This window comes from Nicotiana tabacum, chromosome 10, assembly GCF_000715075.1.
Source record: "Nicotiana tabacum cultivar K326 chromosome 10, ASM71507v2, whole genome shotgun sequence".
NCBI lineage: Eukaryota > Viridiplantae > Streptophyta > Magnoliopsida > Solanales > Solanaceae > Nicotiana > Nicotiana tabacum.
Window position 1 is genome coordinate 76,088,112 of NC_134089.1, and position 13,274 is coordinate 76,101,385.

General features: G+C 40.1%; 1 protein-coding gene across 1 annotated transcript; it reads right to left on the reverse strand.

The window, feature by feature from the left end:
• Window positions 1–2,460: 2,460 nt before the first annotated feature.
• Window positions 2,461–3,488, reverse strand: LOC107821172 (putative CCR4-associated factor 1 homolog 9). The gene has a single exon (XM_016647593.2). It carries the CDS (start codon window positions 3,415–3,417, stop codon window positions 2,542–2,544), a length of 876 nt encoding a protein of 291 aa, XP_016503079.2. The 5' UTR covers window positions 3,418–3,488; the 3' UTR covers window positions 2,461–2,541.
• Window positions 3,489–13,274: the final 9,786 nt, after the last annotated feature.

Sequence of the window (13,274 nt, forward strand, 5' to 3'; positions counted from 1 at the left end):
GAACTGCGCATATGTTAGCTGAATTATTGAAGGCCTCATTTGTTTGCACTTAATGGAGGTCTGAATCTAAATCATTCAACGAGCCAATTCTTTTGCTCCTCAACTAGTGAGATCTCAAAATCTCTATTTTTTTGATCCACAAACTATGGTCTTATGACACAAAGACTAGAGTTTTGATAGTTTGAGGAATTTGATTTGAGCAGACCCAGTGGCTATAATTGAAGGAGGCATTTGTAAAAATTGTAAGCCTGAATTAGGTGGGTTAACTTCAGTACAAAGAAGGGAGTTGTTGATATTGAAGATTTGTGACGATAGTTTTCTTTCATTCATAGGTGGGTCTTGATTTTGTTGAACAAACAATGTGTTGTTGATATGCTATTACAAAAAACATGTTGCTGCTTTAAATACCAAATTGTATACGAACTTTTCCTCTCATATTTAGCACGATGCACAAAGGTTGGTAGAGTGATTACATAGCATGTAAATAGAAGAACAAAATAGGGCCATTTGATGATAAATATTTGAAGAGGTCATCAGACCTTTCGAGAAGGTGCTTTCAATTTCAGTTAGAACTTAGAACTTTCAATAAAGAAAAATAATAAACCAAGCGTCATGGTAATTACGATTTTATTTAAATTGCATGTTTATTATGTTTATATATAGATAAGTTATACATATTCAGATGCTCAAAGAGAAAAAGTCTTAATCATTCAATGTTCAAATCTAAAAGCAACATCCTATTATTATAATAGATATGTATTCAAATTCAGACATCTAAATCTTAATAAAAACAAATGGCCCCTAACTCAGGTTTGAAGCTAGATGAATACATCTACCTTAATCCCCTCAGTAGGCTTCTTGAGGCAGCTTTATTACTAATATTCCTTCTCAAAGTAGCGCTGAAGCAAATCCTCCAAATTTACATTTCCCATTGAAATGTTTCAAAGATACTATGTGTTAGTGTGTAATTAGAAAAAGAATTCAAAAATGCTTCTAGAATCACCAACACAATTAAGTATATGTGTCAATCCAACAGATAACTCCATCTTCGTTCCTAGAAGGCAACATCCCGTATACTGAACCTGTTGACACATGTGCCCTTCAAAGCTTCAACTTAATAAATCATTACCTGCCCCAGATTTAAAACAGATTCCAAAAGCATGATAAATGATGACAACAAAAACACATCCGTTACAGAACACTCTTATCAACCAAGTCAACATGTAACTGACCAGCATCAATTATTAGATACTGACAAGTACAACCGCTAATCCATCCAAAACTAAAGAAATGCATTCACTTCCAAACTCCCTCAAACAAGCTCAAACCACGTCACAACTTTAAACCATGCTTTTAAATCAATTTTGAACCACCTCCGCAACAAACAATAATTAAGAGATGCTTATCTATAATCAACTACCTACCTAAAGACAAGTCGTAACCGACCATCATTGTCAAGGTTACACAGCTAATCCTTCCAAACCATCAAGATTCAAAACAATCCAATCTAGCAATACGGCCTATCGCTAAACAATCACCTTTCAAATCTCAGCTAAGACTCCATTTTTCACTCGGTTACACATGAATATTCCGAATCAAGTCCTTACAGGAAACACAAATCCTGTGCAAAGAGTGAATTTCACAAATTCAATATTTCTGCTCTTTGTATCACTAAGTGGGATTTTACTGGGTATGTTGTTGTTGTATCACTAAGTGAAGTTGAATAGGACTAATAAACTCATAGCTATAATCAACATCCAACGTTCTCCAATTATATGACCAACTTCAACATGAATTATGAATCACCACAGTGATAAAGTTTATTTAATGAGATGCTTATCTAAAATTCAACTGCTCATCTCAAGACAAATAGTAATCGATCACTGATCATCACTGTCAAAATTACAGCATTAACCAATCACTGACCATCAATGTCAAATTTATACACATCCTTATAAACCCCCACTATTCAGAACCGTCCAATCTTAAATAGAGCAAAACATTAATCCTACAGCCTGGCATTAAACACACACTTTCAAGATTCAACTTATCTCTCCATTTCAGCCGAACCACAAGGATGTTCTGATTCTCAATTCCGGAAACACAAAGTATGGTAGACCAACTGAATTTCACAAATCTGATGATCCCATTCTTTGTATCATTGGATGAACAAATGTAGTCTAGGACTAATAAATGCATAATTGTGATTTGGACTTAACACACAAGGTTTCCCAATTTACCTTATTGATACAAATAAATCATACCATTTAGGTTGAATAAGTGGGGATGTGCGCCTTCCCCCCACCCCGCGCACAACAAAGCTTAGTCCACTGGGCTGCCCTGTAAGTGGGATTACCAGGTGACCTACAGTACTCAAAAGTTGAATGACCAACCTAATGCTCCTGAGTGAGTTATGCAGGTACATTTAAAGGGAATGCATATAAATAAAGGGACACAAAATTAACCAAACTAAAACTTCTTTGGATTAAGAAAAAGGATTGTACAGAAATTCTGAAAATAGAAGTCTACATCTACAAGGAGCTACGGAGAAAGGACCTCTAACCCATAGAGAACACCAGCATACTTCTCTGTCAGCGCCTCATTGTCCTCAAAGTAGACCTCCCTCAGTTTCTGAAACACATGCCAGGTCAGCAAGCTATCAGACCCGGCCTGATGACTCTTCCCCACCATCCGATTCACCATAAGAGTAGCTGCAACCCGGTCCAATCCACCATAAAGGTTGTGGCAAAACATCATCAAGTGTTTCACATCATAAACCCTGTTCCCAAAAAAGACCATCAGCAATTCATGAAACTCCGTCAATGCACCTGGCAGTTCACGACCTGTTAGGGCCTTAATAAGGTAGCCAAAATCATACGCGCTGTGAAAAGTGATGTACGTCACAGCGTCGTTGCAGACCAATCCGGACGACATCATCAACTCAGCAAAGCGCGTGGTGTTAGCACCACGGTCACGCGTCTTGTCAAAGTCCAGCCCGTGCTGACGGAGCAGCTCTATTGATCCTGGCGCGTGATCGTCACACGCCACGTCAAAATCACAAAAATTGAACTCCCATATGAATCCATAGGCACAGCCGAGGTCTGGCAGGTTACCGGCAGCATCAGTGAGAGTGAGACCAACCTGGATGAGCTTAAGAGCATCCACATTGGATTTCAGAGTATGGTAGTGATCACTAGGGTTCCGAGAGCGTATATCCTGCCGGAAAATGACGCCAGGGAACTCAGTATCCATAGAAACGAAGGGATAACGGTCGATTAGGCTACGGATCAAGGAGAATTCAGATTCGAGATTGTTAGACCAAACGGAACGGATCACAACAGTTTTTTTCACCGGCGCCGCCGTGGGGGCTGACGGCGGAGGAGGAGGTGGTTGAGGGGCGGTGGCGGAGGATGACATGAGATCGAGGTGATCTTCGGATCCAGTGATGGTGATGGGTTTTTGGACAATGGGTAGGGTTAGAAAAAGTGAGGTCCATTATATATATATATATATATATATATATATATATATATATATATATAACATGTATGTGTGTGTTATTACTAATACCTTATTTGGTACCTTTTTTCAACTTATGTATAAATAATATTTGTATTAGCTATACATCATACTTGGCATTATACTATGCATAAGTAATGCATAGAAAACTATGGCATTAGTAATATCAAGGCTTTAATGCATACATTAGCATGACTAAAGACAAAATTGTCATTAAAGTCCCTTAAAACTAGAGAATATGGGGGTATTTTGTAAGCAACTATTTTTTTTAAAAACTTATGCAATACATTATAATTTTAATACACCACATCAAATAATAGATAAGAAATAATATTTGCATAACTAATACGTGCATTACTAATACACATTATTCTAACATTATTCTTATACACCCTACCAAACGACCCCGTAGTAGTGTGTATGTGGGTGAAGACGTGGAGTCGAAAATAGTGGGGCTACGGCTTTTTCCGATTGGATTAATTATGAGAATTTGGGGAAAGTGGGTCTATAACGTCGGTTTCATGGTTGAGTACCTGGTTAGTATTTCCTTTTTAGGCTACATTTTTTTAAGAATAAAATCCTTTTTTGTAGACAGAATTGTCCATGCACGTTATAGTTTTGTTTGTTTCATTTTATGTTTGTGATTATTATTATTACCTGATGAGGAGTCTATAACGTTTATTAGTCAAAAAAATTCAAAAAGTTATTGCGGTAGTTTTTTGCCAAAAAAAAATATATATGTATTAAGAGGTTATGAGGGTATTTTTCAAAAAATAAAAAGAATCTTATTTCATTGTAGTATAAAGGAAAAATGGCCAAATATACCCCTCTATTTTCGGATTGTCTATATTTAATATCCGTTATACTATCTGGTCAAATTTATCCCGACTGTTATATTATCCGGCCAAACTTATCCCTACCATCAGCAAACTTTCAAAAATTACCCATTGATCTATCGAGACACGTTTTGCTCAAACAAAATATCTAGCTCAAACAAACTTTTCAAACCTTTATTTTTAAGAATTGTCCAAACATCAATCTAAATTAAATGCTAAAAAATATTAAGTATATCCAGACACGTTTTGCTCAAACAAAATATTGAAAAAAGTATTTCTAAGAATTGTCCAAACAATTCAATCTGAATTAAATGCTAAAAAATATTAAGTATAACCACCATAATTTTCAAAAAAAAAAAATCATCTTTTCCTTTCTTGCCAAGTAACGCAATTCAAAATCATTAGAATCCAGGAGTTATCAAGAAATCTTACGCAAATTTAAAAAAAGCTATCATTAGATATCATACGATCCAAAATACAACATAAAAATTATAACTCTTAGGGCATGATTAGAAAGTCACCTAAGAAATTAAGTTGTATGCAATTTGATGCAATTGGTTTTGCATGCTTGTTGGCCAAATAATTATGTGGTCAGCATGGAAATAGATATAATAAAGATACAATTAAACTCTCTAATTTTTAAGAAATAAGTAAAAATTGATGGTAAATCATTGTATAATTACAAACTGATGTAACTTTTCTAAGAGCAAGTTTGAAAATCCACATGGTAATTGGATTTAGGTGTAATTACACATTTTAACACGTTTATTTGACCAAGTAATTACTTGATTAGCGAGGAATTAGGTGTAATTAGGAGGAATTAATTATACTCCCCAATTCACTAGGGGATAAAAAATTGATTATAATTACATCATGCAATTATAAGGTAACCTTTTGTAATAAATTCTGTGTTCCGAGGCTTTAAAACCTCCTTTTTGTCTCACCTCGATTTGCATGCGCAGTCTGGGCGTGTATCCGGAAAGCCATTATGTGAAAATCTGTGAAAAATGATGAATTTTGCTTTTAAAATGAATTTAGGTTTACTTCGGTCAATATTTTGGGTAAATGGACCCGGGTCCGTAATTTGACAGTCCCGGAGGGTCCGTAAAAAAATATGGGACTTGGGCGTATGCCCGAAATTGAATTCCGAGGTCCCAAGCCCGAGAAATGAATTTTTGAAGAAAAATATTTAACTGAAATTACAAGAGTTTTTGGAAATTTGAATGTACTGGAATTTGATGGTATCAGGCTCGTATTTTGGTTCCGGAGCCCGGTACCGGTCTTATATGGTATTTAAGTTGAGCTTGTAAAATTTGGTAAGAAACGGACTTGATATGACGTGAATCGGACCATCGGTTCTTAAAAATGGAACTTAAGAGTTCATGAGTTTTTTCTTTGATTTTGATGTTAAATCCATAGTTATTCATGTTATTTTGATAATTTGATCGCGCGAGCAAGTCCGTATGATGTTTTTGGACTTGCGTGCATGTTTGGTTTGGAGCCCCGAGGGCTCGGGTGAGTTTTGGATAGGCCACAGAATGTTTTGAACTTAGGAAAAACTGTTGTGTGTTGCAGGTCTGCACGCTTCGCAATTACGAGCTCGCATTTGCGAACACCCATCGCATTTGCGAATACTGGGTTGGGTAGGGAACCTTCGCAATTGCGAAGCTTATGTCGCAATTGCGACCTTAGCAGGCATCGCATTTGCGAACAATGGTTCGCATTTGCGAAGAAAGCAGAGATAGGCATCCTTCGCAATTGCGAAGCTTTTGCCGTAATTGCGAGTTTGCATTTGCGAACATATCATCGCAATTGCGATATCTGCGCCTGTGAAAATCATGACTTAGCCGAAAATCTTTCATTTTTCAAACTCTTTCAAAACCTAAACTTTCTTGGGCGATTCTCCAAAGAAAAGTTCTTCTCCAAATCGATTGTAAGTCATTTCTAACTCATTTTCTTTAATCTATAACATCTTTTCACATGATTTCAACTCAAAATCAAGAGGTTTCACGGGGGAAATTAGGTGTTTTGGGTAGAACTTAGGTTTTTCAATTTGGGGATTTGGACCTCGATTTGAGGTGCAATTTCAAACAAATTATATATTTGGGTTTGTGGGTGAATGGATAATCGGGTTTTGGTTCGAACCTAGTGTTTTGACCATGTGGGCCCGGGGGCCGATTTTTGACTTTTTGGGGAAATCTTTATAAAACCTATTTTTATGCATTAGAATTGATTCATTTAGCATTTATTAATATCGTTAAGTGAATTTTGGCTAGATACAAGCGAATTGGTGGTGAAAACAAGAGGTAAAGCGGTAGTTGAGGCTTGAATTGTGTTCATGACATCAAGGTAAGTGTTTGGTCTAACTTTAGCTTGAGGGATTAGGAGTTGTGTCTTATTTGCTATGCGTTAATTGTTGAGTACGACGTATAAGCATGGCGACGAGTATCTATACGTTGGTGTCAAGCATGCTCGTGAGTCTTATACTATGATTAATATGACTCTGTTTCGTATTGTTCATGCTTTATGTGATGGTTTCTAATGTTGAACAAGGCTCGTGAAAGTATTATTGGTAATTGAACATTGAAGAGCGTTGGCTCAAGTTGTAAAATGATATGTGGAAGTATTATTGGCAATTGAACATTGTAGAGCATTGGCTCAAGTTGTGAATTGAGTTGTGAGGTAAATGTGGAAAAGAGGAGAGGTTTATGATATTGTCTCCCTTGCCGGGATGTTATTGCTTTTGGTATTGTTTCCCTTACCTGGATATTGTTATTCATTATATTGTTGTTATGATATTGTTCTCTCGCCGGGATTTTGTTGAAATATTATTGCTTCCCTTGCCCAAATTGCTTTGTGATTGTTGCTTGGGTGAGGAAGAGTGTAAAACACGAAGGGTGATCCCGTGTATGATTTTTGAGAGTGTTAATGCACGAAGGGTGATGTCGTGCCAATATTGTGAGGTAAAAGAATGAAGGGTGATGTCGTGCCGCACAATGTACAATTCCGTGCCATGATATGAATGATAATGCACGAAGGATCATTCTGTGCCATGATTATGTGAGGTAAAAGCAAGAAGGGTGATGTCATGCCGATTTTTATTGATTTTATGGTGAGGGCGAGAGTAAAAGCACGAAGGGTGATGTCGTGCACTTGTCTTTTATTTCTGATTCTTGTTGATAATTGAACCATGGTGTTCCTTATATTTATTTGTTGTTCTTCTATTATTACTTGATGTTTCCCGCAGTATGTCTCCCCCTCATATCCTTAACTAAACATTTCTGCCTTTATTTTCCTATGTATATGATTTAACTACACAGGTTTATTTGGTAGTCTGGTCCTAGCCTCGTCACTATTTCGCCGAGGTTAGGCTAGGCACTTACCAGCACATGGGGTCGGTTGTGCTGATACTATACTCTGCACTATGTGCATATCCCGGTGCTGGAGCTTTTGGACCGCTGTGAGGTTGCTGCCTTTAGTCCAATTTGCGACCCGAGGTAGTCCTGCAGGCGTCCGCAGGCCTTGGCGTCTCCTTCTATCTTTTCATTTTGTTTCTTTGATGTATTCCAAAGACAGCGTTGTGTAAATCTTTTGGACCTTTATTTGTAATATTCCTAGACAGTCTGTGATATTGTGACACCAGTTCTGGGTAGTTTATGTTATGGATTGGTATTGGTATTATTATTAAATTATTAAATTTCCGTCTTCCGCTTATTTAATTCTGTTGTTTATATGATGTTTATTCACCATTGTTAAAGGATTAAAAATGAAAAAGGTTAAGTAATTGGAATAATTAGCTTGCCTAGCTTCCACTAGTAGGCGTCATCACGACTCCCGAGGGTAGAAAATTCGGGTTGTGACAAGTTGGTATCAGAGCTCTAGGTTACTTAGGTCTCACAATTCACGGACAAGCTTAGTAGAGTCTGAGGGATCGGTACGGAGACATCTGTATTTATCCCCCAGAGGCTATAGAGTTAGGAAAACTTCACATCTATTCTTTCTTGTCATGCGGTTTGGTTTCTCAATGCTAATTGAATTTCTACTCTGTTCTTTCGCAGATGGCGAGAACACGCGCTTCCTTATCCACTAATCAGCAGTCCGAGCCCCCAGCAGCAGCTCCCACGAGAGGCAGAGGGCGAGGCCGAGGCTGTGCTAGAGGCCGAGGCAGGGGCAGAGCTCAGCCCATAACAACAGCACCAGCAGCGGAGCCTCAAGTTGAATTTGATGATGAGGTTCCAGCCCAAGCAGTTCTGGTGGGTCCAGCTCAGGTCCTAGAGGGGTTCATTGCTACCCCAGTACTCCAGTATGCTCTAGTTCGTCTAGTGAGCCTTATGGAGAGTGTCACTCGGGCAGGCTTACTTCCGGTAGCACCAGCCGTCTCTCAGGCTGGGGGAGGAGCACAGACTCCCGCTACCCGTACTCCGGAGCAGATGGCTCCCCAGTTTCAGACTCTAGCAGCTCAGCCAGTTGGAACAGTTCAGCCTAGAGGTGGGAATAGTTTGGGCAAACCCGAAATCCAAACCGAAATCCGAATTTTTTAAATTTTTGGTTTGGATTTTCGGATTATGGATTGGATTTTGGATTTAAATTTTAAATTTTTTGGATTTCGGATTTGATATTGAATTTGGTACTTTGGATTTTTGGATATCCGAAAATCCAAAAATTCTATACTTTATATTTCGTACGTTATCTATATGTCAATAATAATAAGATAAATACCCTATCCATTAGATATTATTTCATATATGCAATATTAATTACTAAGATGTTGTTAGAATACATTCTATTTGGACATGGTTTTACTATTACTGCTTCTTATCAGCTGTATTAATGTCTCTGTTGCATTTTTTTGATAGTAATTTCATTACTTGAATACTTTATTTGGATGATTGCGGTGAGAATGAGTAACTTTTCAGGCAATTTATATGAGTACTTCATTTGGATATTAATTGTTGTAAAAAGAAGAAACATGCCAACTTATAAGCTCAAAATCGAAAATCCAAAATATCCAACCCGATTAATCTGAAATCGAACTTAAAAAATCCGGTCCAATCCGAGCTTATTTGGATTGGATTTGGATTGTTATTTCTTCGATCCAAAAATCGAAAATCCAAACCGAAATTCTATATTTAATCTGAACTGCCCGAACGCCTACCCCTATTCAGCCGGGTGTGGTAGCTTAGACCGGTGATGGAGCAGCTATGTTTGCTGATGCCTTGTGGAGATTGGACAGGTTTACGAAGCTCTTCACTAACACTTTCAGTAGTGCATCTTCTGAGGATCCCCAGGATTATTTAGACAGTTGTCACGAGGTTCTCACGAACATGGGGATAATGGAGACCAATGGGGTCGACTTTGCTGCTTTTCGCTTATCTGGATCCGCCAAGACTTGGTTGAGAAATTATTGTTTGGCTAGACCAGTTGGGTCACCAGCTTTGACTTGGGATCAGTTTTCTCAGCTATTTCTGGAGAAGTTTCTCCATATCACTCAGAGGGAGAACTATCGGAGGCAGTTTGAGTATCTCCAGTAGGGTTCTATGACTGTTACTCAGTACGAGACCAGGTTTATTGATTTGGCCCATCATGCTCTTCTTATACTTCCCACTGAGTGAGAGAGAGAGAAAGAGTGAGGAGGTCCATTGAGGGACTCGTTTATCCTATTCGACTTCAAATGGCTAAGGAGACGGAGAGCTAGATTTCCTTTCGGGATGCGGCCAATGTGGCCAGGAAGGTTGAGATGGTTCTATCATAGGGGGTGGTCAGGGGTCTGACAAGAGGCCTTGTCATTCAGGCAGATTCAGTGGTGCCTCGTCTGGAGGCATGGATTCTTTTGGTAGAGGCCATCCTCCTAGGCTTTTTCAGTCAGCACTTCAAGTTTCTCATGGTGCTTCAGGTGACCGTGGTTCTCATATGCAGTATTCTGATCAGTAGTCCTATAGTGCACCGCCATCTCCTATCAGTGCACCCCCGCTCCAGAGTTTTCAGAGTGGCTATTCAGGCCGTCAGGGTCAGCAGCCTCAGCCACCGAGGGCTTGTTATACATGTGGCGATACAGGGCATATTGCTAGATTTTGCCCTCGAGCATCGAGAAGCTCTCACCATCAGGGTTCCCGCGCCATGGTTCAGGCATCGAGTGTTCCATCGCCCCCCCAGCCAGCTAGAGGTGGAGGTAGAGGTTCTAGAGGTAGAGGTAGAGGTATTAGGGGTGTAGGTCAAGCCGCTAGAGGTGGAGGCCAGCCAGTAGGAGGTCGTCCCAGAGATGTAGTTCAGAGTGGTGGGGCCCAGCCCCGATGTTATGCTCTTCCAGCCAGGCCTGAGGCTGAGGCCTCTAATGCAGTTATCATAGGTACCGTTCTAGTTTGTAGTAAAGATGCTTCAGTTTTATTTGATCCAGGGTCTACATACTTCTATGTGTCATCTTATTTTACACCGTATTTGATCATGCCTAGTGATTCTTTGAGTGCTCCTGTATATGTGTCTACACCAGTGGGTGATTCTATTATGGTAGATTATGTTCATCGTTCTTGTATAGTTGTGATTGGGGGTTTGGAGACCCGAGTAGATTTGTTACTATTGGATATGGTTGATTTTGATGTCATATTGGGAATGGACTGGTTATCACCTTACCACACTATCTTGGACTGTCATGCCAAGACTGTGACCTTAGCCTTACCAGGGTTGCCTTGTTTAGAGTGGAGAGGGACTCCTGGTCATTCTACTCGTAGTGTTATCTCATATATGAAGGCTCGGCGTATGGTCAAGAAGGGGTGTTTGGCCTATTTGGCATATGTTCGTGCTTCTAGTGCTGAGGTTCCTTCTATGGATTCTGTACCTGTTGTTCATGAGTTTCCTAAGGTTTTTCCTTCAGACCTGCTGGGTATGCCACCCGACAGGGATATTGACTTCGGCATTGATTTTGCTCCGGGCACTGAACCCATTTCTATTCCGATGTATCGTATGGCCTCGCCTAAGTTGAAAGAATTGAAGGAGCAGTTGCAAGACTTGCTTAATAAGGGCTTTATTAGACCTAGTGTCTCTCCTTGGGGTGCACCGGTGTTATTTGTTAAGAAGAAGGACGGATCGATGAGAATGTGTATAGATTACCTGCAGTTGAACAAGGTTACAATCAAGAATAAGTATCCATTACCGAGGATTGATGATTTGTTTGACCAGCTTCAGGGTGCCAAGGTATTTTCGAAGATTGACTTGAGATCTGGCTACCATCAATTGAGGATTAGGGCATCTGATGTCCCTAAGATAGCTTCCCGCACTCGGTACGAACACTATGAGTTCTTGGTGATATCATTTGGGTTGACAAATGCCCCAGCAGCTTTCATGGATTTGATGAACCGAGTGTTCAAGCCTTACTTAGATTCGTTCGTGGTAGTCTTCATTGATGATATTTTGATTTATTCCCGCAGTCGGGAGGAGCATGAGCAGCACCTGAGAGTTGTTCTTCAGACTTTGAGAGATAGTCAGTTGTATGCTAAGTTTACAAAGTGTGAGTTTTGGTTGAGTTCAGTTGCATTCTTGGGTCACGTAGTTTCAGCAGAGGGTATTCAGGGGGATCCAAAGAAGATAGAGGCAGTCAAGAACTGGTCTAGACCGTGTCAGCTACATAGATCCGGAGTTTCTTGGGTTTCACGGGTTATTACCGTCTGTTTGTGGAGGGGTTCTCATCTATTGTAGCCCTGATGACCAGGTTGACCCAGAAGGGTGCCCAGTTCAGGTGGTCGGACGAGTGTGAGGCGAGCTTTCAAAAGCTCAGGACAACTTTGACTACGACGCCAGTGTTGGTTTTGCTTACAAGTTCAGGGCCATTAGACTTGGTGCGGTGTTAATGCAGGATGGCAAGGTCATTGCTTATGCTTCACGACAGTTAAAATTTCATGAGAAGAATTATCCAGTTCATGATTTGGAGTTAGCAGCCATTGTTCACGCGCTGAAGATTTGGAGGCACTATTTATATGGCGTGTCATGTGAGGTGTTCACGGATCACAAGAGTTTGCAATACTTGTTCAAGCAGAAGGAGCTAAACTTGAGGCAGAGAAGGTGGTTGGAGCTACTGAAGGACTACGATATCACCATCTTATATCATCCGGAGAAGGCCAATGTAGTGGCCGATGCTTTGGATAGGAAGTCAGTCAGTATAGGTAGTCTTGCGTATATTTCGATCGGTGAGATGTTGTTTGCTTTGGATGTTCAGGCTTTGGTCAATCAGTTCGTGAGGTTAGATGTCTTTGAGCCCAGCTGCGTGTTAGCTTGCATAGTCGCTCGTTCTTCATTATTGGAGCGTATTCGAGATTGGCAGTATGATGATCCCTATTTGTGTGTCCTAAAGGACACAGTGTAGCACGGTGGTACCAAGCAGGTCACAGTTGGGGATGATGGAGTTTTGAGGATGTAGTGTAGTATTTGTGTGCCTAATGTAGATGGACTTCGAGAGTTGATTCTAGAGGAGGCCTATAGTTCCCGGTACTCTATTCATCCGGGCGCCGCTGAGATGTATCGGGATTTGCGGTAGCATTATTGGTAGAGGAGGATGAAGAAGGATATTGTTGTGTATGTGGCTCAGTGTTTGAATTGTCAGCAGGTAAAGTACGAGCATCAGAGACCTGGCGGTTTGTTTCAGAGGATTGAGCTTCCTGAGTGGAAGTGGGAGCATATTACTATGGACTTTGTTGTTGGACTCCCACGGACTCAGAGGAAGTTCGATGTAGTGTGGGTTATTGTTGTTAGGATGACCAAGTTAGCGCATTTCATTCATGTGGCAATCTCCTTTTCTCTGAGAGGTTAGCTGAGATCTATATCCGGGAGATTGTTCATCTTTATGGTGTACCCGTGTCTATCATTTCTGATCGAGGTACGTAGTTTACCTCACATTTCTGGAGGGCAGTACAGCGTGAGCTGGGCACACGG